Source organism: Athene cunicularia, assembly GCF_003259725.1.
Source record: "Athene cunicularia isolate RWA chromosome 4 unlocalized genomic scaffold, athCun1 chr4_part2, whole genome shotgun sequence".
NCBI lineage: Eukaryota > Metazoa > Chordata > Aves > Strigiformes > Strigidae > Athene > Athene cunicularia.
Genome location: NW_020799099.1, coordinates 3,567,833 through 3,595,665, shown reverse-complemented (window position 1 = coordinate 3,595,665; position 27,833 = coordinate 3,567,833). Strand labels below are relative to the sequence as shown.

The following is a 27,833-nucleotide window of genomic DNA, read 5'->3' as shown; positions in this document are numbered from 1 at the left end:
CAAATCCATTTGGCTAATACATCTCAAATTCCATCTACTTGAGGTGTGGGAGTTTGCCTCATGCCTCATCTACTGCACACTTACCATGCCCTGTCTTCACTCTTACTTGCTCTTTACGTCTCTCTTTTTTTGTTTCCTAATGTGTTTCTGTCCCTTTCTTTCCCCACTATGACCTTTGCTTTCCCTCTTCCTTAGTGATACTGTGGCATACTCCTGCCCCAGAACATCTTGGCTAAGGCAGCTGCTATGAGTAAAGTATCAGCACAGGGCTTCGCATACACTGATTGCCCCAGACAGAGGGCTTGGGATGCGGGAGGCTGGCGGCACCGCTCCTCTGCCGCTGCCAGTGGACCTCCGACGGGGAGCGTGTGAGAAAGGTAGTACGAGCAAAATGTGCCGCTCTCTTTTTCTTAAGTATTAAGTTGTTAGGTTTTGTCAAGATCTTCTAAATAAACCATTTTTGAAGGAGATTTTTGGCCAAACCCTTTACGGTGCGGAACAATGAAACCATTTGGGACCATTTAAGATAGTACAGTATTATTTGGTCTGGGTCATTAAAAAAGCTTTGCTGGGTTAGGAGAAATATAAAAGGACCTTAGAGTTTTCATTGTGCATGTAATTTTTCAGTTCTAGAACTCAGGGCAATAAAAGAACTTTTGGAAAATGTGTTTTCTGTATGCTCTGCATTTGCTAGCATGTTTTCTGTCTGTGTTGTGCTACTTGTCCATAAAATTGTTTTCTGCACTGGTGTATGCAAAACTGAATTGAAAATACTTTTTTAAGCTCCTTAAGAAAAGATGGAGAAGATCCAGTTCATAACAGAAATCTGAAATCTTGCCAACCACAATGCTATTTAATACCACTTTTCAACTTCCATATTCTTAGAAAATTCTCTCCAAATCATGAAATAAAAGCCTGTTTGTAACTCTCTCTCAAATATGCTGTCTAGCTTAACTTCTAGACCTGTCCTGACGCTGTGAAAAAGGGATAGTCATGTATGTGTAACTATGATTTTACATCCGCAATCCACTGATGACACGAATGCATGCAGAATTCTGTGCCTGCAGAGCTGTGCTGGCTGCAGGGGAGGAACACATCAGTGCAGTCAGTGTTTTGTTGGTGCTTAACGTGTCACAGGATCAGGACCTGATCTAAAAAAAAATCAAACCCAAAACTGTGGAAACTGTTTAATACATACATCAGGTCCTGAAGACGGTTGATCTTCTGTAAATTGTCTTACCACAAAAAGGGAAATGACTGTTTAATCATTCTGCCTTTCACATGCCGGTAAGAATCCCTCTGTTGAGGGTCACTGTTGGAATGAGTGCACCTGCGAATCTTGTGCATTAAGGGGAATGAAGCTGGCAAAACCCCCAGGTTCATGTTGTATGGGCATTTGTGTGTATATACAGGACAACTCTATTTGTCCGGGAGGGGATGTGTGTAGTGGGAGATGGGGAAAACTCTCTGCCAGGTGTTCTGGTGCATGTTGCACTGTGGTTCAACAACCTTTAATGCCACAAGTTGTACTGGTTTCAGTGGAAATTCAGGTTAGGCTGTAGCTTGTATTGTTCTTCAGCCGAAACATCAATGAATACATATTCTTAACACAGCCTGTCTGTATTGTGAGGAAAAAAAAGTGTGTTTCCCCCCCATCCTTTTTCATGCTGCTGGAAGGCATAGTAGGCTCACTCGAGCTACTTGCAAAGTGATGTGTTTTCCTAGTTCATGATCATCTCCTTAGGTAAATGTAGCAGTTTGGATAATCTGCCATATAGAGACGTAGATGGTGTTATAAACAAGACATATGACTGTAAAACAAAATCTGGAAATTCTATTAGGTTACCCTTACAGCTTTAGAAGGCTATATATGAGTGTATACATATATGTAAAACCGAGTCTTTAATGATAGCTCTAACAATGTTAGACAAATGGGTGCTGAGTTAGGACTCCTTTTGCATGGCCTGTCAAAAATGAACATGGTCAGAATTTTCACAGGATCTAGTTTTCCCTTTATCTTGCCTCAGCTATGGTTCACTGACCTTGCTGTGAAAAACCATTGACAAACTGTAGATGTTTTCTGTTGTGACTGTTGTGTTGAGTTGCAGAGGTTGCCACGGATCCTGAAGGAAGAGCTGGGTCTCGGTGAGCTCTCTCAGCTTGGCTGCTGAAAGGTGCAGAATTCCCATGTTCTGGAAATGGTGTGCACCACTTTCAGCAGCTGGAGACAGGATTTGGACGCAGTCTGCCTGTGGAAAGCATTTTGCGGTTCAAGAGGATAACAAACAGCGTGTGATTATTTTTATTTTTTTTTGGTATGGGAATCCTTTTGCAAAGTTTGAGGAAAGACTCATTATCATAACAGAATGACTGAAAAAATAATATTTCTGGACCCATAATTAAAAATCTGTGATTTGTACATTTGCATGTTTTCCTGTGCTGAACACTTAAGTTTCCTGATCTTACCTGAGGGGTGGTGGTGCTGCTGCTGGGTGTGGGTGGGTTAACTGAGGAGGGGCCATGGCACAGCTAGTGGGACTTTACTCCCGTATTTATTATGGCACAGAGGAATTGGAAAACGTGGTGCCGAGGAGAAGTGTGATGGGATCTCCTGATGTCATGGGCAGGGTGAGCAAGGAGAGATTTGCTCATCGTGTACTGTCAGATATTGTGTATCTTTTCCTATAATTGGAACGTTTATAGGCATCTCTTGATTTTGAGCCAGGTAGCTTTTACAAAAATCACCTTCTGATTAAAATTTTGTTTAATGCCACCTTTCCTGCAGACTAATGTAATTTCAGTTTGAGAATTTTGTCTTTATGTGGCTTGTTCTCTTTCCATCTTACGATACCACATACGGTTTTGCACTTCTAACTGAAGGTTGTTTGTCTGAGGGCTGTAATGGTGGCTGCTTCTGGGCTTGGTATCTTTTCTTCTGGGAAAATCTTTGCCATAGTATTATGGACTGTGTTGGTAAACCCATAAATTGCAATTTGTTAAGTGATTTATTTGTTCAGGTAACAGATTTGTGATTGTGCTGAATACAGGAACACGGAAGTGGCTCAAACGAGTTTTATTTAGGATACTTTTATAATTCTTCCTTACAGTAGTAGAAGTCTGTATGTCAGAGGAAGGTTTAAATCCATCTCTGAAATGATAGTTCAGTGCCTTAACTTTATTCTGTTCATGTTTTCTAAGCCTTCTTATATCTTCCCACAGATACAGCTTTATCCTTCTTCCTTGAAGTTTCTTCACTGACATGAAATTAAATTCCTATGTCTTGCATTTAATTTCTTCTTACTTGGCAGAAAAAAGGAAGATCATACGTCAACTAATTATGAACAGATACAAAAGAAAGTCTTAATAGTAGTAGTAAATTTACTGAGCCCTTTTTAGTTGTTAGTGCATAAAGGTTTCATAGGTTATAACTGGGATAGGACATTTTTTCATTTCATAACTTTGTGGTGACTTAGCCTCAGTCCTCAGAATGCTTGCTCAGTGTGCTGAGTTCTCTGTTGTCACAAAACCAGCAGGCATCGACCATAGCCTTGCACTTGGCCTTCATCACAAATGAAAGAGCATGCTAAGAATGTGCACAGTGCAATAACTTACTGCCGTGCTGGAGGGGCCCCTCCCAAAGGACTGCCAGAATAACTGGGAAAATGTGCCTTTTTGGCCCTCAGTTTGTTCATTAGCTATTTCACAACAATCTCTGCTACTTTTTTGGATTACAGACTTCTTAATTAGTTTACTTTCATGGATCTGGTTTTGAGGTTCAAGTATGCTGAAGACAAGCATTTACAAGCAGGTCTGAAATGATGGCCTGTGTCTGAACTATTGCTGTTGGTGACCTAAAGGCTGCAAAAGATGTGGATCATCGTGTCAAGTGTTAGATGTCTCTTATGACTGATCATATCAAGTGGCATTGAGCTAAACCTAAAATTGTTGCTTCTGGTGATGACTGCACAGTCAAAATGTGTTTGATTAGTAAGGCTGAATTGTATACTTACCCTGCATTAATAAAGCCATAAAATAACGCTGAAACCTGAAAAACTTAGAGTACTATTCTGGCTTTGTTTATTCATGTGTTTTTTGAGTTGGGGAGGAAAATCCAGGGAAGCCGATTTTGCTTTTGGGGCTTTCAGTATTGCAGCACTTTTAAAACTCTGCAGGAATTTTTTTTTTTTTTTTTCCTTTTTAAAGAGTAACACTTTTCACAGCTTCTCCAAACTACACAAATATTTCTACAGGCCTTAAAAACCTTCACTAAAAGTTTGTTTTTACAGAATCTGAACTTCTGGCCTGGTATGATGCTGTAGGAGTTGGTGTGCCTTTTTTGTCAAGAGAAAATCACGAAGCATAGTAAGTCTGTACTGCAGTAATTAATATTACTTTTTAGATATTTCACACAGCTGTTTCTTGTTAAGTGTGTGGTGAAAGCACTATTCTTGGGCACATCTCAAAAGTCCGCTTCCCCAAGTCCCTGCGCAGAGCACTTCTCCACATTCTTGCTTCCCCAGAGGGCAAGGAGTTGCACTGAAGGTTTTTGAAGCTATTCACAAGTCTGATTTTGGCCTAATAAATTGGAAGGACTGTATTTTGGATACTTGATTCTGGGATGAAATTAAACATTTCACCTAACTTCATATGATGACAGAGGTTTTTGTATTCTTTGGAAGTCTGGAGTTGTTAGTGAATTATGAGAGGGTTCGTCTTTTTTTTTTTTTTTCCTTTGTGCAAAATGGCAACAGACACATAATTCATAAGAAACCATTTCACCTTCTTTAGAGTGCAGCATTTATATTAATGTGGCTTCAGTTGTATATACAAAGTGGATTTACGAGCAACTCTTCCTGTTGTTTTTTCGTATCTAGGAAAAAAATCAGATTATATAATTTTAATGCTTAAAAACTGGTTTGCAGCAATTATCATAAAGGTTTCATGTTCCTGGTATTCTTATTGTTGGAGTTTCCTCAGTCTTGTGTTTAGGAGCAACAGAAGTAAACCGAGAAGGTTTTCATTTGCATTGCAAAAATCTCTTTTTCTCCCACAACAAAAAGCTAAATAAGCAGCAACCTCCCTCTGAATCTGAAGAGATGCTCCTGCTCCAAAATGTACAGTCACTTCAAGCTTATTTTGGTACCTTAAAGGGTCAAGATTTTTAAAACTGCATCATTAAATAGAAACAAACTGTATACTCCACAAAAGCAGGTAGGTGAATGAAACTCATGTCTGAGATGATGCATACCAGTATTGCCCATCAGACTTTGCCCACTAAGCTGTAACACCAGTCTTACTGTACAGAACCAGGTATGTTTGTCACCAACCCTTCAAAGAAAGAAACTGGCAAACACAAACTGATGCAAGTCCCTGGCTGAGTACTTTTGAGTGAACGGAGCACAGCTGTTGGTTCCTCTAGCTGGGCTTTTATCATGGTCAGATCTCTGTGTAGTATGTTTTTAACTAATTCCCAAAATAATTTCTGGGATGCAAGCAGAAGGAAGGAGAAGTTCAAGTCTGGTTCATTTTTGGAAACGTCGATAGTCTTGCACCAGATGAGTCATATCCTTCGTTCGGATACCTGATGGACACATAACCAGTACCAGCTTGCGACATCCTGCTTGTTCCCTCTTCAGCTACTGCAGTTCTTTGGCGAAAGTTGTCTTTGTCTTTATACATCCCAAGAAGGTGAGAAGCTGTTTCTCATCTCTTCCTCATTTTTGATGCTTGTGTTGCAATGATCTCGCTTCCTGTTTTGGAAGTATAGTTGCTCTTAAAATTCCCCGTTTAGTGGAACTAAAGTTCACTTCTAATTGCTCTTTTTTAAGTGAGAGGGTTTGCAGACGCAGGTTTCACTGGAAATAATGGCCATCCGGAATTGAGGAAAACCTAGGGATTTGGGGAGATTCAGTCTCTTGTGTTCTGTTGTTACTGAAATGGTTGTGTTTGTTTTTAGTGGAAATCAGATTGAATTGTACTGCCTGTGCAAACTGGCTCAATGGGATGGAGCTGCAGGGAATAGGCATATATTTTCTGTGAAGGGGAGGAGGAAGGACCACATGTCAATAGCAAGCAGTCCAAAAAGCTCATATGAGTTGCTGTATTGACCTTTTCCCCCCCTTTTTTTTTTTAAGTGATGTTTTAAATAATTAAAGTTAGGTTTTCAGAGGGAGCTGTTCTAAAAATGGTTGGAATAGAGCAGGATCTTCTGTGAGGTTTAGGACAACATGTACTTCCTTTTATTCCTCTTCTTCTCCAGCAAAGTGGCAGTTCTTCAGAGTGTTTAGATTTCTTCTGAGCCACGAATACTCAAGTCATGTAAATGTGTCTGGTGGACTTTTCTATGGTAATTGGTGTAGTTTCTTGTACTGTAGTATTCCCCATCCTGTTTAGCTAATGGTTGAAAGACCTGAACTTTGAGGTACAGTGTCACAGATGCTACTGTTAAACAGGTTAGGCTGAAACGCAGCACAAGTCCTGGCTCTGCTGTTTTAACCACTTAAAAGCTTGATTCATTTCTTGTTGGGAATGCAATTGGGGAAGAAATAATAAGAAAAAAAGCAAATAGCACTTCTGGATTTAGGTGGGGGCCACTTTTGCTTTGTATATTTATAGCCTGAAACAAGCTTTAGGTAAAGGGGAAAACATTTGTATGTTAATCTGAAGTGCTGGATGTGATTTGTGGCTAGAAAAATCAGTTTAGACTTTGTGTTAATTCACAGGCAGTAGCTAAAAGCTATGTGTTGTGACCTTACAGATTTAAAAAAACCCCTTATTTTTTAAAAAATAATTGATTCAAATAATCCCGCTTTTCATGTTTCTAATTTTTATAACACCATTTCTTGTGTCTTTGCTGTCCTCATCTATGTTTGCAGTTCTTTCTGTTTGTTTATTCTAACCACTTGTTGGATATATGATAGAAACTAATTGATACTTTTCTGTTGGGAACTGCTATAACATTTAAGGAGTGATATGGTCCTGAATGGTCTTTAATCATGTCTCACTGACAATCCAGCTGCATGGAGCTGCAGGCATTCAGTGTACGATGCTGTTCTATGAACACTTAGAAATATCTCCGTAAGAACATTGCCATGAAAACTTTCCCTTTTTTATGAGTAGTTGACCATGCCATAAGTGGTCCTTCAAGGAATTTTATGGTGTTTTGTGTTGCTTTTGTGTGTGTGTATAGAAGAACTCATGCTTATCGTTGCAATTTAATAGCCCTTCAATTTGTAATAAGCATTTTCTATGATGAAAAACGGGATCAGAAAGCTAGAGGTTGAAAGTTTACTATCTTCACTGGAAGGTGAAGCTCATACTGTCTTTGGTTTTAGGTTTGAAGCAGTAGGTGTCACTGTCAAGGGCTGAAATATGATGGCTTTCAAAATTTACATTTTTTTGTTCACAGTTAAACTGCAACTTCAAGCAGAAGAAAGAGGAGTGGTGTCAATCAAAGGTGTAAGTGCAAATCGCTTTCTGGCTATGAAGGAGGATGGCAGATTGCTGGCATTGGTAAGTAGCTTTTTTTTTTTTTTTTTTTTAAATGTTTATCTCTGTGTGTGTCTATCTGTATTGGTTGGTCCTCTCCTCACTCTGTTTTGAGTAACCTCTTCTCCAGCAGAATTTACTCAGCTTCTTTGTGTGTGATTTATCAGGGAGAAATTAGCTTTGTACAACTTTTTTCAATTAATTGAACTATGAACTAGGAAGAGATGGTATATCTTGCAAAATCTAACTGGAATGGCCTGTGTGGGAGAGAAAAATCATAGTGGTCATGTATAGAAGGAAATTATAAGAACAAATGAAGAATAAAGTGTCTCCCTTTTTTACCACCCATGAGTAATTTTTTCCTCTTTCACTTTCACATAAAGTGATATTAAAGACCATTTTGAAGTAGTAAGTAAAGCCAATTTTTTTTTAAATTTCTTTTATGGCTTTCATAGTAATCTGTATATATTGTTTTCTCATTCTCTACTTTGTAGAGACTCAAGGTTTTTTGGTCATGTGTACTTTCAAACTAGAAAACTGTCAAGAATAATATTTTTGAAAATGTGATGATATAATAAGTTATTAAATGCAGGTAAATTAAACTAGTCTCTAATGAGACTAGTCTTAAACTTCATGCATTTTATTGGTATGAGCTTAATTTTTAACTGTGTTTTAAAGCCAGTATGTTTAGCAGACTCTGAAAGTTAGTAAGGTCTCCTAAGAGCTAGATTATACATTTTGCTTTAAGAGCTGCAGTTAAATTAATTTTGCTTATGAGATGTAGACACTGTAAATCTCTCATCTGCATTTTTAACCTTCAGTGCAAACTTCCAGCACTTGTGAAGTACCACCATCGGGCATCCTACTTCAATTTCAGTTTGAAATAATCTCTGATCCTTTAGTATCTTGAACACAGCCCCATTCAGTTTCTCTGCAAGTCCCTAAAAGTAACAGGTGTTAATAATAAAGTGCATTTCTAACCCCAGCTGAACTGCAGCTAATGAAAGATCTGTGCCAAGGGCTGCAGAAGTTAATGCTGCTCCCCTCAGTTCTGCCTCTGCCTAAGTGAAGTTAATCCGAAGGCAAACAAACCCCTTCAGCAGTTTTACATGAGCAGGGATCCCTGGTGTGCTCCTCGGCACTGCGTGTCTCTGGCTCCGGGAAGCCCATTTTGTTTACGCCTGTGAGTACAGTTAAAGAACCTGTTTCAAGTTACAGCGTTATTTACTCAGATATTGTGTGACAGCTCAGTTGAAGAAAATGTGAGTAGTCCACTGTGCTATTCTTGAATTAAGGATAATTGGGAATTTCCTGTGGTGCTGGTGCGGCTTCCCGTTCAAATTGCTCTCCTTACCCTGAGCGACAGTGAATGGTCAAAATAGGGTATTTAGCACCATTTGTAAAATTATAAGCACTTGGGTGTGTTTATTTTATTTAGGGATTTCCAACCAACTGTTGCATGGTGGGTTTTGGTTATAGAACGTGCTTCCCGTGCAGCTATATGCAGCAATTTTATTTGCTTAGTTCTTTTAAGGCAATGTGCTTAGAAAGTACCTGCCATTCACTCGGAATTACTTTCTTAAAATCTGGTAAAGTTGTGTCAGTTTGTGCTTCTTGCTTGAGCTTATAAAATGTTTTGCTTTGTTCCTGGAACTGGGTATTACTTGAATCGTGTTTACTGCAAACACTACTTCCTACAGCTCTTCATTCTTGCTATTCATAGGTGAAAACTCTTTAAGACTTTGTTCTCCAACCAGCCTAATGAATACTTCTGCAATCTCACGATTGTTTTCTGCAGCTCAGGCAATGTTTTTTTTTCCATGAGGATTTCTGTACTGTGACTTCCAGCAGTTTGTGGCCAGTTGTGCTTCTAATGTTTTCTGCCTATAAACATATTCATGAAACTGTTCCCGATTGCCAGCATTTCTTCTTCAGTTTGAGCTGTGTTGTGTTTCACTGGGAGCATTGAGCATATGCTGGAAATCCTTGTGGTGAAATGATCTTGTCAGTGCACGTGAATTCGTATCTGCTGAAACCTTTTCTTCTAAAACATTATGGAATTTTGATTTCTAAGCACCTATTCAGTTCTCTAATCCACTAATGACTCAAGTGCTATTCTGTTCTTTATAACATCTGTTTTGTTTATTCTTTTTTATTACTTTTCAGTGTCAAGATTCAATTTCCGTAGTGTCCTTGTTTTAGAAATACATCAGCATCTTCAAAAATACTTCTGCTAATTATTACTCAGTCCTGTTTTTCACCTAGTTGGATGTGTTTGTAATTAAACTTTGTCGAGATGTGTCTTTGTAGTTGGTTCCAGTTGGGTTTTGCAAAATGGTTTATTGGGCAGCCTGCATATCCCTGCTTACATTGGTGATTTGTGTGGTGGTGCAGTAGATCATGTGGTGTTGAAAGCTGGATGATACGGCTTTTAATTTAGCAAGTTTCACGCTCTGTTTACTAACACTCAGTTGTGGGGAAGAGGTAATCTTCACCAGTTCAGCTGCTGAAGGAAATGGCTGGTTGGTAATGCAGCTAGACAGAACCTCCCCTTGGAAAATGCTGTTTTAACTAAAAAAAAAAAAAAAAAAAAGTGCATAAATGTATCTATTTCATCACATTTTTAATAGAGGAATTGAAACATTTTACTTGTGACATGGGTATTACAGTTAGTTTTGACTTTCCAGTTTCATTTAACTATAATAATGGAATATCTTCACTTTATGGAATTAAACTTTTTTTGTTTTATTTCACTTCATGAAGAAATTTCTCAGAATTTACCATGGAAGGAAGAATCGTGCTTTTATATTTCATGAGAAATAATTTATCATTTAAAGATGTGACTTGTTCATTCTGTCTGTCATTATGTGGTTTTGCTATGACCAGACAGGTATTGCCAGACTGAATGGCTTGACTTGAAGAGAAATTCTTCTCTTTTGATGTTATGGATTAAAATTATGATACAAGAATATTTGTGAGAATAACCTTAATTTCCTGGCCTTTTCATAGGTAGAGAAGGCGAAATATGATCACCATCATTCTCAGGTCATATGGCATCCACTGTGGTAGTTACAGGTTAACCCTCTGGTTTCAGTTTTGAGAATGAACAAACTTGCGGAATTTAAATTCCTAATCTGAGTCCAAAATGTCAAAACTAGTTAATTGGCCTAATAACGATATTAAGGCAGATGCAGCTTGCACTGAAAAATCAATCAGTAGGTGGTGTTTGACCGTGTAAATAGGGGAGAAAGAACTTTGTTGCAGGAAGTTGCTGCCTCTTTTTGTCAATTAATCTGCCCTGGGTGAATCACCTGGCGGTCGTTGTGGTTTGGCTACTGTAAGCATGGTACACAGCAGACCATAGTACAGGCACGGCTACCACCAACGTTGCCAGCCTTAAAAACTCCTGCACTCAGTGCTTTATTTAGTTGCTCAGACTTCTTCTGGATGGAGGTCTTGCTTGGCAGCAGACAAAATACTGACTGGTGGTAGGGCAGGCGCCGAGTGGCCAAAGTATTTTCACTTTCCTTATCCTTTTCACGAAGGGCTGTGGAGTTCAGGTATTTCATGATGTGCTGTGAACGCTTTTGCTGCCAGATCACCTCTTTGAATGAAGCCTAGACCAAAGCGTATTTAACAGCCCCATTGATATCCAGAGTTTTGCTAGGGGCTGAGGTTCACAACGCAGTGGCTGGCATCCCACTCCTGCTGGACAGCTGTCCAGCTTCCGCAATGTCGCCTTTGGCACATGTTAAGGAATACATAGTTTGTGAAGCCTGAACTATCATTTGTCACCAAGATGTTCACTTTTATGTCAAAATATTTACATTGACAACATACTATTGGAAAGCCCTGGTATCACGTATGGTTTGTGGAGAATTAAGGACTTGAGTGTCCAGAGCGAATTGCGTGGACCTTTCAAAATACTTTTCTGAGTGTAAAAACCCCCTACCTACTTTTCTTTCTTTTATCTATCTTTTTCTTTTCTCACCTTTTTTTTTTATTATTTTTTGTAACCCCCATAAATTGCTTGAAAATCTGTTGGAAGAGTTTAATCTATTTTAGTTTTTAAACCTGAGAGATGTGAGGAAGGCTAGTAAAGACAATACATTTCTTTGAGTTGTGATTGTGTTTACTTTGTGGATTTAGTGCATAGGAGAAGGGGTTGTGCGAATTTGCCTTTTATCTGTACATGGGGTCTTGTAGTGGCCACTTAAATTCACCACGGGCACACTGGAAGCCATTTCCTTCCTAGTGGAGGTTGCAAAGACTTGGTTCCCACTGGTGTTAGGCAGCTGATCTACCTTCCTGTCTCCACAGCTGCACCCAGCGGGGACTGCCAAGGGAAGGGTGCCTAGAGAAATGGGGTGCTGTGGCATTCGGAGGCTGTGCTCTGCCCAGTGTCTCCCCAGCGCCCGTGGCGCCTGCATGCCTCAGCACTTCCAGGAGTGCCACCGCTTCGGGTAGGAGGCGAAAACGAGGTGTGAGCCAGCTTCGATGGTCTCTGCCAGAATTTCCAGCTTGGGCAATCGTACTGAACTTGTCTAAACTCTGCTTAAAGTTTTTGTTCTTAAATGCTGCTTTTCTTCATACAGTTTCTGTGCCCTCTTAAGGCTACTGTAATCTATTTCAGGCTTGGATCTGTGGCTTGAGATGATTAATGCATCTGTTTTCACATTGCCAGAACAAAAGGCATTAAAATATGATTTATCTTGAGAAAGATTCTTTAAAATACAAATCATGTGAAGATTGTTAATTTGATTTCTGCTATTTGAAATGTAAAAATATTAGTGGGTTAAAGAAATGAGAAATTGTATGTGGATTTTTCTCTTACAGGAAGTTCTTTTCCTTAGAAACTAAAATTCCTATCTGAAAATGGGTTGAAGTGGAGGAAAAAACTATTTGGAGAACATATGTTTGGAGAAAGATTACTTGATTCCAGACTGCATTTGAATGGTTTAATTGCTTGTAGCTACAGAAACTTGGCATATATGAGGAGTTACTCTTCACTTGTATGTTTTCATGCGTACTGTATGAAGTCTTAGTTGTTCCAAGCTCCCTTTAGGTATTCATAAATACTAAGAGAAGATTGTAACAAAGAGTAGCTTCATCACTTGGGGAACTGCTTCATGTTCCCTGTCTCCTCTCCAAGATTTTACATGCATTCTTTCTCATGGCTAGCGTTTCTTCTCCTATGGCATTCCCAAAAATTTTCTGGGTAAATGGGTGTGACTGAATTGATGGACTGATAGATGGTGTGTATGCAAAGAAAGTGCCCCTCCCCCCTGTAAGTTCCTGCGGTGCTGAACTTCTGCCATCTTTGTATTTGAGAAAAGACTTTTTCTTGCTTAAAGCGCAGGTTCTACAGGCAGGTTTGCACTGTGACCACTATGAGAGACAGGGCTTCTGCCTTTGTGAATATGCCTTGGGATGAATGCAGTTAGCCACCAACAGTGATCTTCCTACAGAATGAGACCTTACTTGCAGATGTTTGTATGTCCTCTTACACTTTTGATACAAGGAACCATGTGGTGAATTTCAGGATGTGAATTAACTTTCCTGTTTCCAGTTGACTATGAACAGCTATAAATACTAATCCTAGTTAAATTAATTGGGTTCTGAGTCCCCAAGGCAATAACAACAATCCAAGGAAATTTGTGGGTTGAAGTCTTGCAATAGATCATGTCCACCTGACATGATCTCACTGATGGGAACGGGATCATTTGAAAATGAAGACTCTTTCTCTTCAGTATGGCCACCTTGAGGGAGCAGTGGTTTCTGCCACGTGCAGAAGAAAGTACATCACCTGGTATTTGTTAACAGCAGGCTTACCTTTTAAGGGCTGCATAAAAAGTGGAGTATCTTCTATTTGATGGTGGTCAAATGCAGCATAGAAGAAAAGATGTACAGAGTATTGTAAATAGTACTGGTCTGCCAACCCCCAACCAACCTCAACTCTGGGGCCTTCTCAGCCAAGAATGGCTTTTACCTATACATTAAATGTCAGTTAATTTCTTTTCCATCAACTTGTCTGTAAGTGACTTAAGTCTATGTAAGCTGGGGGAACCCAAACCTTCCTATGATAAGGAGCTCCACAGCTCAACTTTTACCTGTCGTGTAAAGAATGACCTTTTTATTTGTAGGTGTGAACCTATGTGTTAATTCCATGTAGGTAGAGTTGGTTTTGAAGGCTTTACTTCCAGAAGCAGAATGATTCCATAGATGTATTTCTAAACACTAGTAGAGCATGCCTGGTCTCTGTGTGTAATAGACCCCTTTGCCAGGCCTGATCTTTTCTTAAAACTCTTTTAGAAGTTTTGAATTTTAAAAAATCTTGAACATATGTAGCCTTGCTACTGTTTCAGAGCTCTATGAATACAGACTTGAATTAGCTTTAGGGAAGTTAAACCTCAAAATTAGAAAAGAATAGGCAAAGGCTGAAACTCTATGCCATGCTATTTATCTAACTGATAAAAAAGCTGGTTTGAGGAAGGCAAGGAAGATACTGCCTTTTCTCTTACATCCTGCTTTTTTTTTTGGTTAAAGTATAACCTAGGATGAGATGGCAAAACCACTGAGCTTGGAAGTGAGTAAGTGCCAAGGGACAGAGCTCTCCATTTAATTGTTTGAACGAAGAATTACATAACGAAAACAAACTAGAATCTGCTTGGTCTGCGTTAAAGATAATAAATGAACCATAGTTTAAAATTATTCTTCTTGTGTTTTTAACAATATTTTCACAATAACTGCATCTTTCTTCAAACATGAAATATTTAATGTGAATTTCTTAAAACGAAATGTACTGCTGACACCCTCGCTAAGTTAGTCCCATGAATCTGAAGAATTGATTTGAGATAGAATATCAATAATCCTTTTCTTTTTCCCTTTCAGAAATGTGCAACAGAAGAATGTTTCTTTTTTGAGCGTTTAGAATCTAATAATTATAACACTTACCGATCACGGAAATACTCTGATTGGTATGTGGCACTGAAAAGAACTGGACAGTACAAACCTGGACCAAAAACTGGACCTGGACAGAAAGCTATCCTTTTTCTTCCCATGTCTGCTAAAAGCTGATTTCCATGGTGGATTCCAAGCACGTATGCCACACTACACTAAAGAGGTCAAGTTTCCTACTCCTTTCTGAAGTAGCAAAAATATAAGCAATTCTTTGCTGATATTCACTACTTTTGAAGATACCAGATTAAAACATGAATGTTTCCTACTGTCTTTCATTGCTCTTTAAACCTATTGTGCCAGTGTGTGTGGAGGTAAAATTACTTGGAAAATGTATTTTCAGGATCAGTAACACTTCTGTTTTCTGCTAGATACCTACATAGAGCTATTTTATTTACCTTATGTTTGCTTTACAGAGTAAAGGAAAACATAATCTGATGCACACTTATAGCAGTATTTACTTTTTAAAATAATTTATAGATTATTAGAGAATAAATAATTACTTTCTAATAATAACCTAAAAATAAGTCCATGGATAATTTTAATATGGTCTATATAACACTACAGTAATAATTCTAAATTATTAATATACTGAAATGTGAAATGTATTGCTATCATGTAATGTTTCTATAGGACTCGGGCAGCTCTCTGTGGTATAGTTTGTAGAACAGGCCTGGGTAGACAGCTGGAAACTCTCTCATGGTTATATCAATCTTATCAAACCCTTCCCGGTATCCATAAAGTAAGAGTTTGGCTACGTTGCTGGTGATGGGAGTAGCCTGTCTTGTCCTCACAAGCTCATCGAGGGCCATCCACTCACACCTCAGGCACTCCTGCTGGCAGAAGTTGATGTCGAAGGAGGAGGGCTCCAGGCGACAGACGATGTACATATCTGACTTCCCGAAGGCTCCGGGGTGTTTGTGTTGCTGTCTCACGCTTAAGATGGACTTGAACTCTGACTTGATGCCAGTCTCTTCAAAAACCTCTCGAACTGCTGTGTCTCCTAGGTGACAAAATCAATCATTGCAATACATACAAGAATAGCTTAACACTCTTTAAGCCTTTTGATCATGGAAAAATCTAACTCAAAGCATTCTCTGTTCTGTTTCATAAGCTTTTCAGAATGTAAGACTGTTTCTTTCAACATGAGGATAAGGTAATTTTTTAGTCACTGAACAAAACAAATTGCTACATGCCTTTCTTGTGTATCTCCCACAAAATGATCAAAGTAAAAATCTTTTGATAATACTGTACAGGGTGCAGTTTTGAAACAGATATTCTGATGGTTGCTGGCCCCACTGATCTCTTAATCTGAGACAGCATTGCACCCTCGTTCCAGTCCTTTGACTCTTAGCCCCCATCTCTCTCCTTGCTTCTGGCCAGTGTCAGATTCAGACCCGGTACAGCTGAACACCTGGACGTACTTCAGATCACTTGACCAGATCAGTTTCACTGCACTTTGCCACAGGGTGTTACAAAATGGGTAAAATTATTTTTTGAAGCAAGTGAAAGTTGGCACTTCAGATACATCTTGAAAAGGACTTAAGTGTCTAGTGACATTTCAAATATGCCGTAACACCAATGTAGCACGTGGCCTGTTGCTGCAGAAAACTTGCTGCATCTGTGCTGCACGTGTACATTTTGTGTACATCAAGCAATGTGATGTAAGTGTTAACGCTCCTCATTACAAAGCATCCCTAACTTCAGGGGCCTAGAGGGTCTGTGTACTGCAATTACAGCCAGAGAAGTGCTCATCTATCCAGCACCCTTAAAAGAGAAAATTTGTCTCTTGAATAATAAATTGAAGAGCCCAAATGAGATTTTTTGATATTCCACTTATTTCCCCAAATCTGCAGTTTCATTGTAGCCAAGTTAAATCCTGCTTGCCTGGGGTAACTACTGGTAGGTAAAAGAGTAGCTTTTTCCAAACCTATGTAAACTTGTAGCTGTGTCTTGTCTGACTGGTAAATGCATATAGCTGTTTTGCAATGTTACCTGCTACCATTAGTTCATTTTCAGTAAGAAATGAGTGTGTTGGCTTACTTCCAAAAGCAAAATACATTTTAAAAGACTGTGCAGAGATTTGCCTTCCTATGGAAGCTTGCCTCTTGGCATGTCAGAGGTGAACAAAACAGACGTTTTAGGGGTAGTTTCAAATATTGGAAATAATTGGGACATACAGTGGCTAGCAATATGTAAACAAAACGATTTATCCAGCAGAGGCCAAACAACTAGATGTTAATGGCCCTGATTCTTCACACATTTCTGCCTTGCCTCAATGTCTGTCTTGTAACAGAATGAGCTGTATAAAGTTTACACCAAGTATATAGAAGTCTTTGGGGGATTGGAGACCCCAGTAATGCATGATGCCTGCAGAACATTTATGTTGGTGACTCTGTTAGTTTAAAGGCTACCGCATAATGGGGAAGGTACTAATTTGCCATTCCTGACCCTTGAAGAGGTTGCATTTTATGTTGCCCAGAGAGGCCTCTGTGGTCCTCTGGTTTAAAATAGTGGTTGTGAAGCAAACTCCCTGTGGCAAGTGGTTTTATTATTCAGCAGGGGGCTGTATTACACAAAAGTGGTCAAAGAAGTGAGGTGATGAAGAATGCTAAGGTAGGCTATGGTTAAGAGAAATGAAGTACTAGGGATTTCATTTAAGCTTTGAGCTTTGCTTTTAGATGTGCCTTTTTCTGTTTCCCTTTAATTTGTGTATATATATATATAAAATATATGATAAACTAGAAGAAACACTAGGGCTTGAGTTTCAGAAATATTCAAATACCAATGTGTGCACTTTGCTTAATCTGCATTCTGAAACTATTCAGATTACTTGCACGAGTCGGTTTGTACTTGTTAAAGTAGGCAGCCATATATTTTGTCACTGACATATATAATCACAGGATCTTCAAGCATTGTAATTGCAATTTGTAACTGTAATTTGAAATTTATTCCCTTGAATGACTGTGAGTTTATAAGGTTTGATGTAAGGATAAAAAAAGGAAAATTAAGCTTATTATATTTTATGCTTCACTAATTTATATCTTTTTGTAATGTTAAGATGTGATGCAGAGAATCGTAACTTTTATTATTACACAGTTTAGTCATGGCAGGAGGGGAGCTGTAAGAGACTTGTTTCCTCCCAGGTGTTTCTCAATACCTACATCCAGGCTCCAGCTGTAATCTCACCTCTTATTTGAGGGATGCCACTGGCCTACTCAGTATCAGCACTCCTCTGGGGAAGCTGATGCCAGTGCTGGTCATTCTTTTCCCTAAGTACAAAAATCCCTCTGATATCTCCTGGCCTAGACCCGTGCTCTGTCACTAGAAGTGAAAAGGAACCAGGCTAAGCAGACACGGTGGTTGGGATTCTTCTGAAAACATGAATCCATTTCACTACGTCACATGTTATTTGCATTGCCAAGCAAGTAGTTTTAATTTCTATCGCCACGTTTGACAAAAAGACTTAATGTGACTCAAGAGTTAAGAAGACTACACCTCAGCCATATCCACTAACTAAAAACTTTCTGCATGTATTGAAATAATGAGTGGGAATACAAGCCCTCCACACACTGTTGTAGGAAGACAGCTAAGATAGTAGATCCGTATAAGGTATGAACTTGTCAGGAAACCTGGGCTTGATACCCAGTTTGCCAGAGCTGCTGCGCTGCTCTGGGCAACATTTTTGAGTTTGTGGAAGAATATATTTGAATACTGATGTGGGGCTAAATTAATGTGAGCAAATGCAACCTTTGAAAACAGGATCTACCTAATAACTGCAGTATAACTTAACAATTAAGCAGTCTATGGATCGTAGTTTTAAGGGGTAAGATACAAGGAGAAAAAGCACGATTTTCTGTCTTTTCACAAACACCCTTGTTCGTTCACCTCTGAACATAACTCCAGCAGTGTTGTTCGTTGCCTATGCTACGCTGGGTAAAACTGATAGGTTTCTTTAAATCAGCACTGGTTTTAATACAGAAGTGCCTTATCTCTCTGGTTGAAAGTAGGTGCCCACAAGACTGAGGCACTGCACTTAATGCTGCTCCTCTGCCAAAGAGCTCTTAGTCTAAACAAATCAAATCAAACAAGGGTGGAAGGAAGCAACTATATTTATTTCTATTTTGCACATAAAAATGGAGAGTTGGAAATTTTTGCTCAGTACATCATTGAGCTCACTGCTCTGGATTCTAGTGTGAGCTGAGAGCTCATGCTTTCAGTTTTATTTGGGTTACATACTGATTACCTTAATCCGCTGCATTTTGGCTCATATTACAGCATATCCAACAAGCCCACAAAAAGTAAATTGGCTTCAAGCACTCACTTAAGGGAAATTGTGGAAAAGGATAAATATTACAAATACAAAACTTCTCTGCCCTGAACATATGTTACCCTGTTAACATTAAGGTCATAGGATCATGTCACATCATCTATTCACATTAATTCAAAGAAGCAATAGGAGCGTTGTGGGTCACAATGTATTGCAGTACTCTAAATGTCTTTATAATTCTGTTGATGTCTGACCTGTTATCCTCTGACTTACCAATGTCTTCGCCTGGATTAGACAGACCTCCTGGAAATTTCCACGCATTTATAGTCTGTATTGGAGGAAAAAATATTAATGAAGTATGCAGCCTGTGTTGTACACTCTGATATGAAGGAGAAAATGAACACGTGATTTTTTTTTGTTGAAGTTGCAGTATTGTAATTAATCTTACAAACATTAGTAAGACTTTCAGTAGGAACTTCTTTGTTCTTGCTAATGTGATCATCAGTCTGTATGAAATATTGGAACGAAACATCTACTGATTGAAAATACAAACTGTCTAACAGTCATTAGACAATGTTGCTGCTAGATAAATAGATACAGTAGTTGAATATTAAAAAAAGCTGCTATAGACTATATATTCCTATATTTAATCACTAATGTATTCCACTTTCATGGTTTTGGCTTTTAAAAAAATGTATATATATTTAACCTTACAAACAGGTATTATGATTGTAGTACCGTTCTATACTGCACTGGCTTTAAGATGTCTTTGTGTGTCTGTAATAACCATTTAGTGTAACTTGTTTGTTTTCATGGAATACAAAAATTGAGGCCTTGTGTGTGATTTATATATAGAAGCATTTATTGAATTGCAATAAAGTTCAGTACTTAAAACAGAATGTGAAGTGCAGATTTGGTGCAGTTATTGATACTGGTAAAGGAGTCCCAGTTCCTACATCTCTTGCAAATGCACAAAGATTTGTAGGCTTTACATTTGTGTATTATTCATTTCTTATTAAAAGTTTATGTAGTAAGAAGTTAACCTTCAACTAGAAATTAATGCCGTAAAAAGGTACGCTGACAAAAAAAAAAAAAAGGTAGCTTTTCTTTTACATGCAGCACAGAGGCAAGTTGTGTGCTTTCCAGTGATTTGAAACCCCACCAACTACAATGGAAAATGTTTTTTTCTGGGCACTATTAAAGGGCTTGGATAGGAGTGTAAAGTGACATTAAAAATAGAGCAGATGGAAAATATACGTACTTGTCTATTGGCTTTCAGATTTGCTTTCAGTTCTTGGAAATCTTTCCTTGTGTGCTATGGAATTGTCCTTTCACGATTAAACCCAAACAACTCTTAAAATTCCACTAGGTGTTGAATTTTTTTTTTTTTAAGCTTTCAGAACACCATTTATATTAAAAGTCACCATTTCAGGGAAATTGGTTCATTATGGGGGAAGGAGAAAGGAGGGGAGTGTTGGAACTGACAGTTGCAAGCAACTGTCTGAGCCAGTTTGCTTGCACTGAGATACTTTATTTGGTCACTGCACAAGAAATGTATGGGCATTCATTCACACCAGGTTTTATCCTTAATTTTATTCAGTTAGTAAGCGAGTGGTGTAAAGGGGAAGTTGGAAACAATTACTTTTCTGCTTTTGCCTCCCTCCCTCCCTGCGCTGTCAGCTTTGTTCTGGAAAGGTAAGATGACATAGCTGACCTGGAATATCCCCATCCTACTTTCCAGAATGAGCTGGAGGCAAGAGTGGTGCCAGAGTGATCCCCCTGTGTTTTGGGGCCAGAGGCTAAGGAGGTAATAATGCCTGCTAAGTATGGATTTGGACCTAGAACCTGAATAGAGCATCTGATGTCTCACTGTAAAACTCAATAGAGACATCTGCACTTCAAATGGCTGTGGGTGAGCTTTAACAAAACCACAGTGTGAAGAAGTTAAAACCTAAGCCTCCTGGGCTTAGGAAACTACTATTTCCTTCTAAATCTGTAGAATGTGCAATTTCCATTTTTAATGAGAGACCTGTTTAAGATCTGTACCAAAAGGTAAGCATGCAGTTTTATTATTTCTGTGTGCATAAAAGGCAAAATCAAGGTAGCATTTCTAAAGTTTATGATGTACTGTTCTGTTCCTGGAGACTTTAGAACTAGAACCGCTTTCAGAGCCTATAGCTTGTATGCTGGATTTATGCTTTAACTGGTAGTTACTGAGTGTAAGCTTGAAGGTCCTGCTATAGAGAAGTCCTTCAAATTTTACTTTATGGTAAGTATAAAATTAATAGTTTAGAGGAAAAAAAGAAAATGGTGTTTCTCTTCCTCTGAACTCTTGTGTTGCAAATTCTATGTGTTTTATGATTGAACCTGCCTATGAAAGTTGTTCATTGAAGTTCATTAACTCTGGTGGTGTTATCAATGAGTTGATGTTTTGGGTCCCAAGAAGAAATCTCTTAGTAGCTATTTCAGGAAAGACAGAAAAATGTCTCTGAGATTCTGTCATAGTTTTAACTATATAGCATGAAAATGATGCATCCAAGTATACTTCAGTCTATGCGTGTAAAATGTTAAAATTGCAGATCATCTCATTGTACTAGAGACACTTTGATTTGCAAATGAAAGCCTAATGGAAGCTAAGTATATTAAATGGAATAGCACAGGCTAATGAGCCAGTGAACTTCCTGCATGTGCTGTATTAAAATCTAGGTTAGCCTGATGAAGGCTGGAAGACGTGACCAGTGACGGACACTTGGTTACCTCAGGCCACATCACAGGACACACCAGCACCACACTAAGACTCTCTGGTTTGGCATTCTCAGTAGTGGGGTCAAGCAGTTTGTGAGAAATTAGTGATTTTTACACCTGCTGTACTAAGGTGGTCTCCAGGTCATGGCCAACCACATTATTGCTTATTTAAAGCCACAGATATGCCTGGAATTTTCAAAACCAAACAAAATCAGAATCCTTCTTCCAAAATCTGCTTTGAGCCACTGGGGCTTTCCAGACGTCTGCATGGATCCCAACACAGGATCAGGGACTCTTGAGAAAACAGAAAACTCAAACCAGAAAGGATATTTAGTTCTGCTGATTTAATCACCAGTTATAATCAACAACAATTTTGATTTTCAAAGTTTTGTTGGTTTTTTTTTCTTCAAATGCAGTACAGCAATCTGTTGATAGATATGTTCCAAGACACTCGAAAAAGAAAGTAACTTTTAACTTTCACAATTTTGCACGAATAAAAATAAAATATTTTTTATACTACAGAGTAGGCTTATCTAAACGAACTTCTTTATTTTATAATCCTGAAACAAACTTACCCTATTTCTGTCTTGTACGACCAACACCTTTCCAGTGCTTTCATCTAGAACAGCACCTAGTAGAGAGGTAATATTGAAAACGACTGTTAGACAACTATGTTCAAACATAACCATAAATTAACATGTTCTGATACAGCATGACAAAACTCTGATTATACTCAGTTTACAGTTAGCAAGATTTGTATGGATGAATCACAGAAAGTGGTTTGTCAGTGGAAAACTGATACACAATAAGTATGACAAAAGTTAACTATCCTGTATAAAAAAGTTAGTTGTACCAAGATAAATACTTCCCATATTTAAGTTTCAGATTAGACATAAAATGAAAATAATAATTTGCTTGTGTTAATATCAGAACTAAAGAATTCAAGAATAAGACACCATCCAAATAATGAAGGAAAGCTGCTTGGTTCAGCAGACATGTGCCTGTAATCTTGCTCAAATAACAAACTTTTCCAGCGACTCTGGCCAAGTAGCCATGATGGGCAACAACTCTCATCCAGTGAAATTCAGAACAAAACTCCTGCCTGCTGTAGTGAAGATATGAGTATTTTCTCGTTAATAATGCACAAGATTTAGTACTCAATGGGCTGACTGTACTGATAATGTTCAACTACTTGACTATCTATGAACTCATACTGTACTACCCAGCTAAGAACTCATGACAGGAACTGCCCAGTATCTGAGTTAACTCATTAATCAAAAAGCATTGCTTCCAAGTGGAAAAGTGACACTGTCACTTGATTAAAAAAAAGTAAAATCAGAATGTACAACTGAAAAGTTCAGCTTTTCCTTGTGCCCTCATGCTCAGCCCATGACTTTCTCCCGCAGATTACAAGTTTTCCTACTTTTTAAAGCCCAAATGCTTTCATGTTTAATCATCATGTCACACTCATTGGTCATACTTTAAAAATGTCTTCTCTTTAAAACAGGTATTTTTCTGAGATTTTAAAGTACGCTGTGGTGAGCAGAATGAGTACTATGGTGCAGCTTACCAGGCTCTTTTCCACATCAGTCATGCATGGGTTTCAAGTTAGTAGTTAACAATAAAAAAAATGCTTATATCATTTTATAGCAGGAGGAAAAGTATGTGGACAGATCTGTGATGATATATGCATTTAAAATGCTATGGGGAAGTATTTCCACAGAAGGGAATTATTAAGGAATGAGTGTCCAGCTCCAAATGGCCTCTGTTTTTTAATAATAATACATGGCAGCCTTATGTGTAGGAGGAATATTTAAAAGCTGAAATACCAGTCTTCCTTCGAGATATGTCAAAGGACATGCTTTAAGAGTGTAGTCACATATCTGCCTCCCCGTGGCTTGTGATTTTATGATTTCATTCCTCCTATAAATATACAGCAGTGACCAGGTTCAAGTACTGTACTGTTTAAAAGAGGGAAAAAAAGGAAAGCAGGAGCAACTTTGATGCATGCTGTGATTACAGGGATTATTTTCTAGAAAAGCCATTCTTCAGCCAAATGGTTTGCTGAAGACAGGAAACTGTAGTTTGAATCAAAGAGGTTAAACATTTTCTCTCCTCTGTCCCCAGAAATCGATGCCTGTGAATGTAATTTTTGACAGTGAAATTCTCTGTGAGATGTCCAGAATCTCTGCTAGATGATACCTAAATCCAAAACAAGCAGAAAGGAAGAAGAAAAGTAACAGGATTTGCTGTTTGGTCTCATTTTCCCAAGTGTAACTCGGGAGTCCTGCTGAATCTTGTTGGGCCGCACCTGCTTAGTATCTGTGAGATCAGAGCTTGGCTGCAGGCTCTGAACTGTGGTTTTAAAAATGCTCCCTCTTGCTACAAATGTGGTACCTGGAGCTTTGAACCACCCAACACCAGGATGACTTTCTGGAAAGGTTTATACTTGTAACCTAACCAAATAATCACTATTGCAACACAGCTTTGTTTTGAATGCTCTCTTTTGGGAAATAGGTAAGAAAATAATTTTTTAAAAAAATAAATCCCTTAGATGACACTAGACAATGAGTAATGGAGGGGAAAAATATCTTCATTCTACCTGTTTTGATGTAAACAGGTATGAAAAGATCTTCAGCACTGAAAAGCACTTGTCATCCACGTAATGAGGGCACACATGACTACTTGCATTGCAAACAGCAGCAGACAGGAATAGCTATATTACTTTGTAAAGCAACTTGGGAACTGCTTTTAAATCACTTTTGATTCTATGGACCATCATAACCTAACTGCATCTGCCTGTGTAGTCAGACATTTATGCAGCTGCTCATTTTACACACTTCCTCAAGTCATAGGACTGGCCAAGGCTGATGATTTTGTGTGTGTGTGTGTAGACCCTTGTCCCTCTTCTACTCCAGTGACTTGTTTCAACAACTAAATTAAGATATGTAGCAATGAAAATAACAGCTGTGTTGTAAGGCTTACACTACACAGGAGGGAGAAGTGAATGACGTTTACTTTTCTTCCTTTTACTTTCCTTCCTCAACTTGTCATCCTATGCCACTGTTATGCGGCATATTTACAAACACGTCACTTTCTGGATGACAGACCACTTCCTCCTAGGAGGTGGAGAATTTTGGAAAAGCTTTTCAAAAACATCTTAATCATTTCATACACCAGAAGCTTTTATGTACCTTTACATATTTGGAAAATCCTGCCGCCTACAAACGGCTGCAACAGAGTTAGTTGGAAGACACATCACATATTCCACTATTTCTAAACAATAATGGCCAAACCCAATGAGTAACATTTGCTACTCTCTGCTTGGCGACTCTGATCTTGTCTGGCAAAATACGACTTGACCTTGCTTATTCACACCTTTGTCATCACTTGGCTGGATGATGCCAAGGAGCTGGCCCTGGCTGCGCCCTGTTCGCTGTGTGGGAAACTCCAGACAGGACAAAATCCAGCTGCTGGTCTACTTGGCAATGCAGGGTCACTACCTGTCCTCTGCTGCCTGTGCTGGCTTCCTGCAGGCAGGCAAACCAGGCTCAATGTCTCAGCTTTGTATTTGCAGGATGCTTAAGGGACTAAGTCCTGTATTTAACTGATTGGCCACAGCTATGAGATGAAGACTCTCATCAATAAATTTGCATTTCTTTACTGCAGAAACTTTTTAAAATATTTCTTTTGTTCAGGAAATAAAAATGCCTAGGGTTTGGCGCACAGACACAAACTATAAATGCACATATTTAAACAATTCAGTATTTCAGTAAAATTAATTACAAATAGAATTAAGCACTTCCACTATCCAGGCTTCCCCTGAAGTAGAAAGATAATGGAATAAATAGATGCCAAGCAGTATCCACACTGCATATTCTTGGAACGTGTTCCAGATCCACTAAGAAAAATTTGCAGTCATTATTTCACACACAGAAATCTGCTTATCTGCCCAAATACTTTCCTTAAGCCTTCACCCCTTTTAAAGAAGCTCCCAGTAATGAATAAGAATGTACATGTTTGAAAAGTGGTAGGAAAAAATATATACACTATATGTTCACAATTTTTAAATTTGTGTGATAAATGATGAAATCCATATACCTGCATTATTAAGTGATTTCTTTCCTCAAAGGTTTTTCCTACTGGCCACGTGCAAAGTGTTTCTCTCAAAGTACAACAGCAATTTACACTCATGCTCTAAAAGTGCATTTTTCATATTTTCAAGTTTATTTGAGAGTTTTTCAGAGTTATGCTTTTTCTTATATTAAGTCCTTTCTGATAACTATTGGGTCACAACACATCTACTACATGATTTTCTTTTAGCACTTCCAGCTGTGCAAAACCTACTTCAGAAAAATCCCCTTTCAGTTCGTCATGTTTCCTCAAACATGTAAGTTATAACCATAAGGAGTAACACGGTGCTTTTGCTAGGAGAATGCATTATCTTACTCGAGTTTAATGCCACATATTTTAATGGTGAGGTTTTTCATACCTCAGGAAAACATGCTCTAACATGTCCATTGAAAAAATCCAAGCCTGCCTTCAGCTTCTACTCTGCCCTCTGCTGGCTTTGTAACTGAAAACTCCCACTACCGATAGTAGTAGCACTGTTTTGTAATTGAAGGCTTTGTTTTTCCAAAACTTACTTTCACCTGACACGCTTTTATGAGGCCTTCCTAATTACATTTTTTCAAATTTTTGTTTATGTGTTTTAGCAGCACTTGGTGAAGAATTAATGTCCCACACAGTCCCTCCAAACCAAGGACAAACAAGTCAAGCTTGTACTGGGAGAGATTTGCTCTCCTTGTAACTGCTGAGTATCACATAGCCTTTACCAGTACGAGAAGGGTCCAAACCAACCTCCACAGGAGATTACTGAGTGATGGGACAGGTAATTGCATACCTGTGGAATGCTGCTGAGAGGGCAAAATCAGTCAAATTTGGTGAAGCTGAATTCAAGTTGACTGTATTTATGGCTCATCATTAGTTTGGTGTACTGCATTAGATTTAAAAAAAAAAAAAAAGGGAAACTGTTTTATCTATTTCCTTGGGAATTTCCTCCGGTTTTAGAGCAACTCCCTTCCAACTGTGGTTGTGGGAGGTGTAGAGGGGTAAGAGTATGGTGTCCAGATGTTTGTTTGTAAAATACTACTTGTGTTGTGGATTTCTAGGCACAGCTTAGAGCAGTTTTTAGACCATTGTAATTTAGGCTAACAGTTGTGCTAGCTCCTGAACAATCCCTGCTGGGTCAGGTTTGCCCCATTCAGAGACCTTACCTTGAGCATAGTTTAGGCAGATACATATATTAATAATCTACACTAAGGAGAGGGAGAAGTGTTTTTTTTTCTAATTAGTTACTTTTTTACTTCTAAAAAAACTGCTTGAACCTTGAAAGCTTCTCTCTCACACCTGCAAAGTGAAAGCCAAGCTCTGTTTCTCAAAATGGTGTTTAAAAACAATATGAGTTAAAATTTTAAAGCTTTGTGACCACTTTTTCTTCTCCGAGGTGTTTACAATTTTCTCAAACTGGAGTAACTTTGAGAAACTTCTCTTTATTGCCCTGTTTTTAGCAACACGCTCAGTTGTACAGGTGCACTCACGAATGACATGCTTCACTGTTAAAAGTTACCCCAACAGTAAGCACCTGGTTTCCATGCGCTGGGTGTGCAGCGTAACAGTCGCTCTCCTACTGAACCCAGGCATAAGGGCCTCGTTCCACAGGCTCTGCGTGGGCACAACCGCTGCTGTAACTAACCTGCGACTCCCAGCTGGTGGGTGGCGTACCCTGGTAGCCTGCTGGGCCCTTCTCCTAGCCACAGCGTCAGGGTGGACGAGCCCTGCTCGGCGTGGTGGAAAGCAAAGCCTTGCGAAGCGGCCGCCGCCACAAACCTGCTCTGGAGGATGGGGACGCGCAGCCAGACGGCGACGCGGCCTTCCTCCCGCCACCGGGCCACCGCGCCTGCGGGAGAGACCAAGGTAAGGAGGGCACGGGCTGCTGCCGCCGCTCCCAGACCCCCCCTTGCCCTTGCTCCTTCTGGTTTTAAACCTTACCACGCCCAACAGTTGGGATGAACACATGGAAACCTGTGTTTTTCTCTCATTTACCACAGGGTCAAACTACCATCGATGTGAGAAACGTGACAGCGGTGGCAGCAGAGGAGGCGCCGCCAGCTCGGCAGCATTTTACGTGGTACGATTTGGCGTTTACACATAAACTGATGGCTTTTATGTCAGGATCTGCCCTAAGGCTCTGGGGAAGGGATCTCCGACGCCTTCCTCCGCCTGCGCCAACACGCTCCACCACACGGCCGCGGCTGTGTGTGGAGGAGGACGACCACCGCCGCCCCCCACCCCGCTGCCCCCCGCCCGGCAC

The 27,833-nt window shown here is 39.2% G+C and overlaps 3 protein-coding genes across 4 annotated transcripts in view; 2 read left to right on the top strand and 1 right to left on the bottom strand.

Moving 5' to 3' along the window:
- Positions 1–5,591: 5,591 nt before the first annotated feature.
- On the top strand, positions 5,592–14,694 carry FGF2 (fibroblast growth factor 2; the record flags this gene model as incomplete). The annotated part of the gene is made up of 3 exons (XM_026847885.1): positions 5,592–5,688; positions 7,409–7,512; positions 14,380–14,694. Coding segments are annotated over 3 exons (387 nt in total), but the record flags the coding sequence as incomplete, so codon positions are not given.
- A 126-nt stretch (positions 14,695–14,820) lies between these two features.
- NUDT6 (nudix hydrolase 6) lies at positions 14,821–19,677 on the bottom strand. 2 transcript variants are annotated; one of them, XM_026848060.1, is made up of 2 exons: positions 18,989–19,677; positions 14,821–15,445 (listed from the first exon to the last, which is right to left on the bottom strand). In XM_026848060.1, the coding sequence occupies exons 1-2, from the start codon at positions 19,245–19,247 to the stop codon at positions 15,060–15,062; spliced, it is 645 nt and encodes a 214-aa protein (XP_026703861.1). In that variant the 5' UTR covers positions 19,248–19,677; the 3' UTR covers positions 14,821–15,059. The 2 variants fall into 2 exon arrangements, with proteins under 2 accessions (XP_026703861.1, XP_026703860.1); XM_026848059.1 differs by having other exon boundaries at positions 14,821–15,448; positions 18,989–19,673.
- A 7,684-nt stretch (positions 19,678–27,361) lies between these two features.
- Positions 27,362–27,833, top strand: part of SPATA5 (spermatogenesis associated 5) — a 202,729-nt gene continuing 202,257 nt past the window's right edge. Inside the window, exons 1-2 of the mRNA XM_026847883.1 lie at positions 27,362–27,436; positions 27,571–27,829. Coding sequence (XP_026703684.1) covers positions 27,362–27,436; positions 27,571–27,829 — 334 coding nt within the window. The remainder of the gene's footprint in view (positions 27,437–27,570; positions 27,830–27,833) is intronic.

Bases quoted from the DNA above. Each gene is read 5' to 3' on its own strand.
- NUDT6 (XM_026848059.1), bottom strand. From the start codon at position 19,247: ATGTTTCGTTCCAATATTTCATACAGACTGATGATCACATTAGCAAGA. The intron at 15,449-18,988 runs GTAAGTCAGAGG...TTTGTCACCTAG, and splicing joins TAATCCAGGCGAAGACATTG to GAGACACAGCAGTTCGAGAG.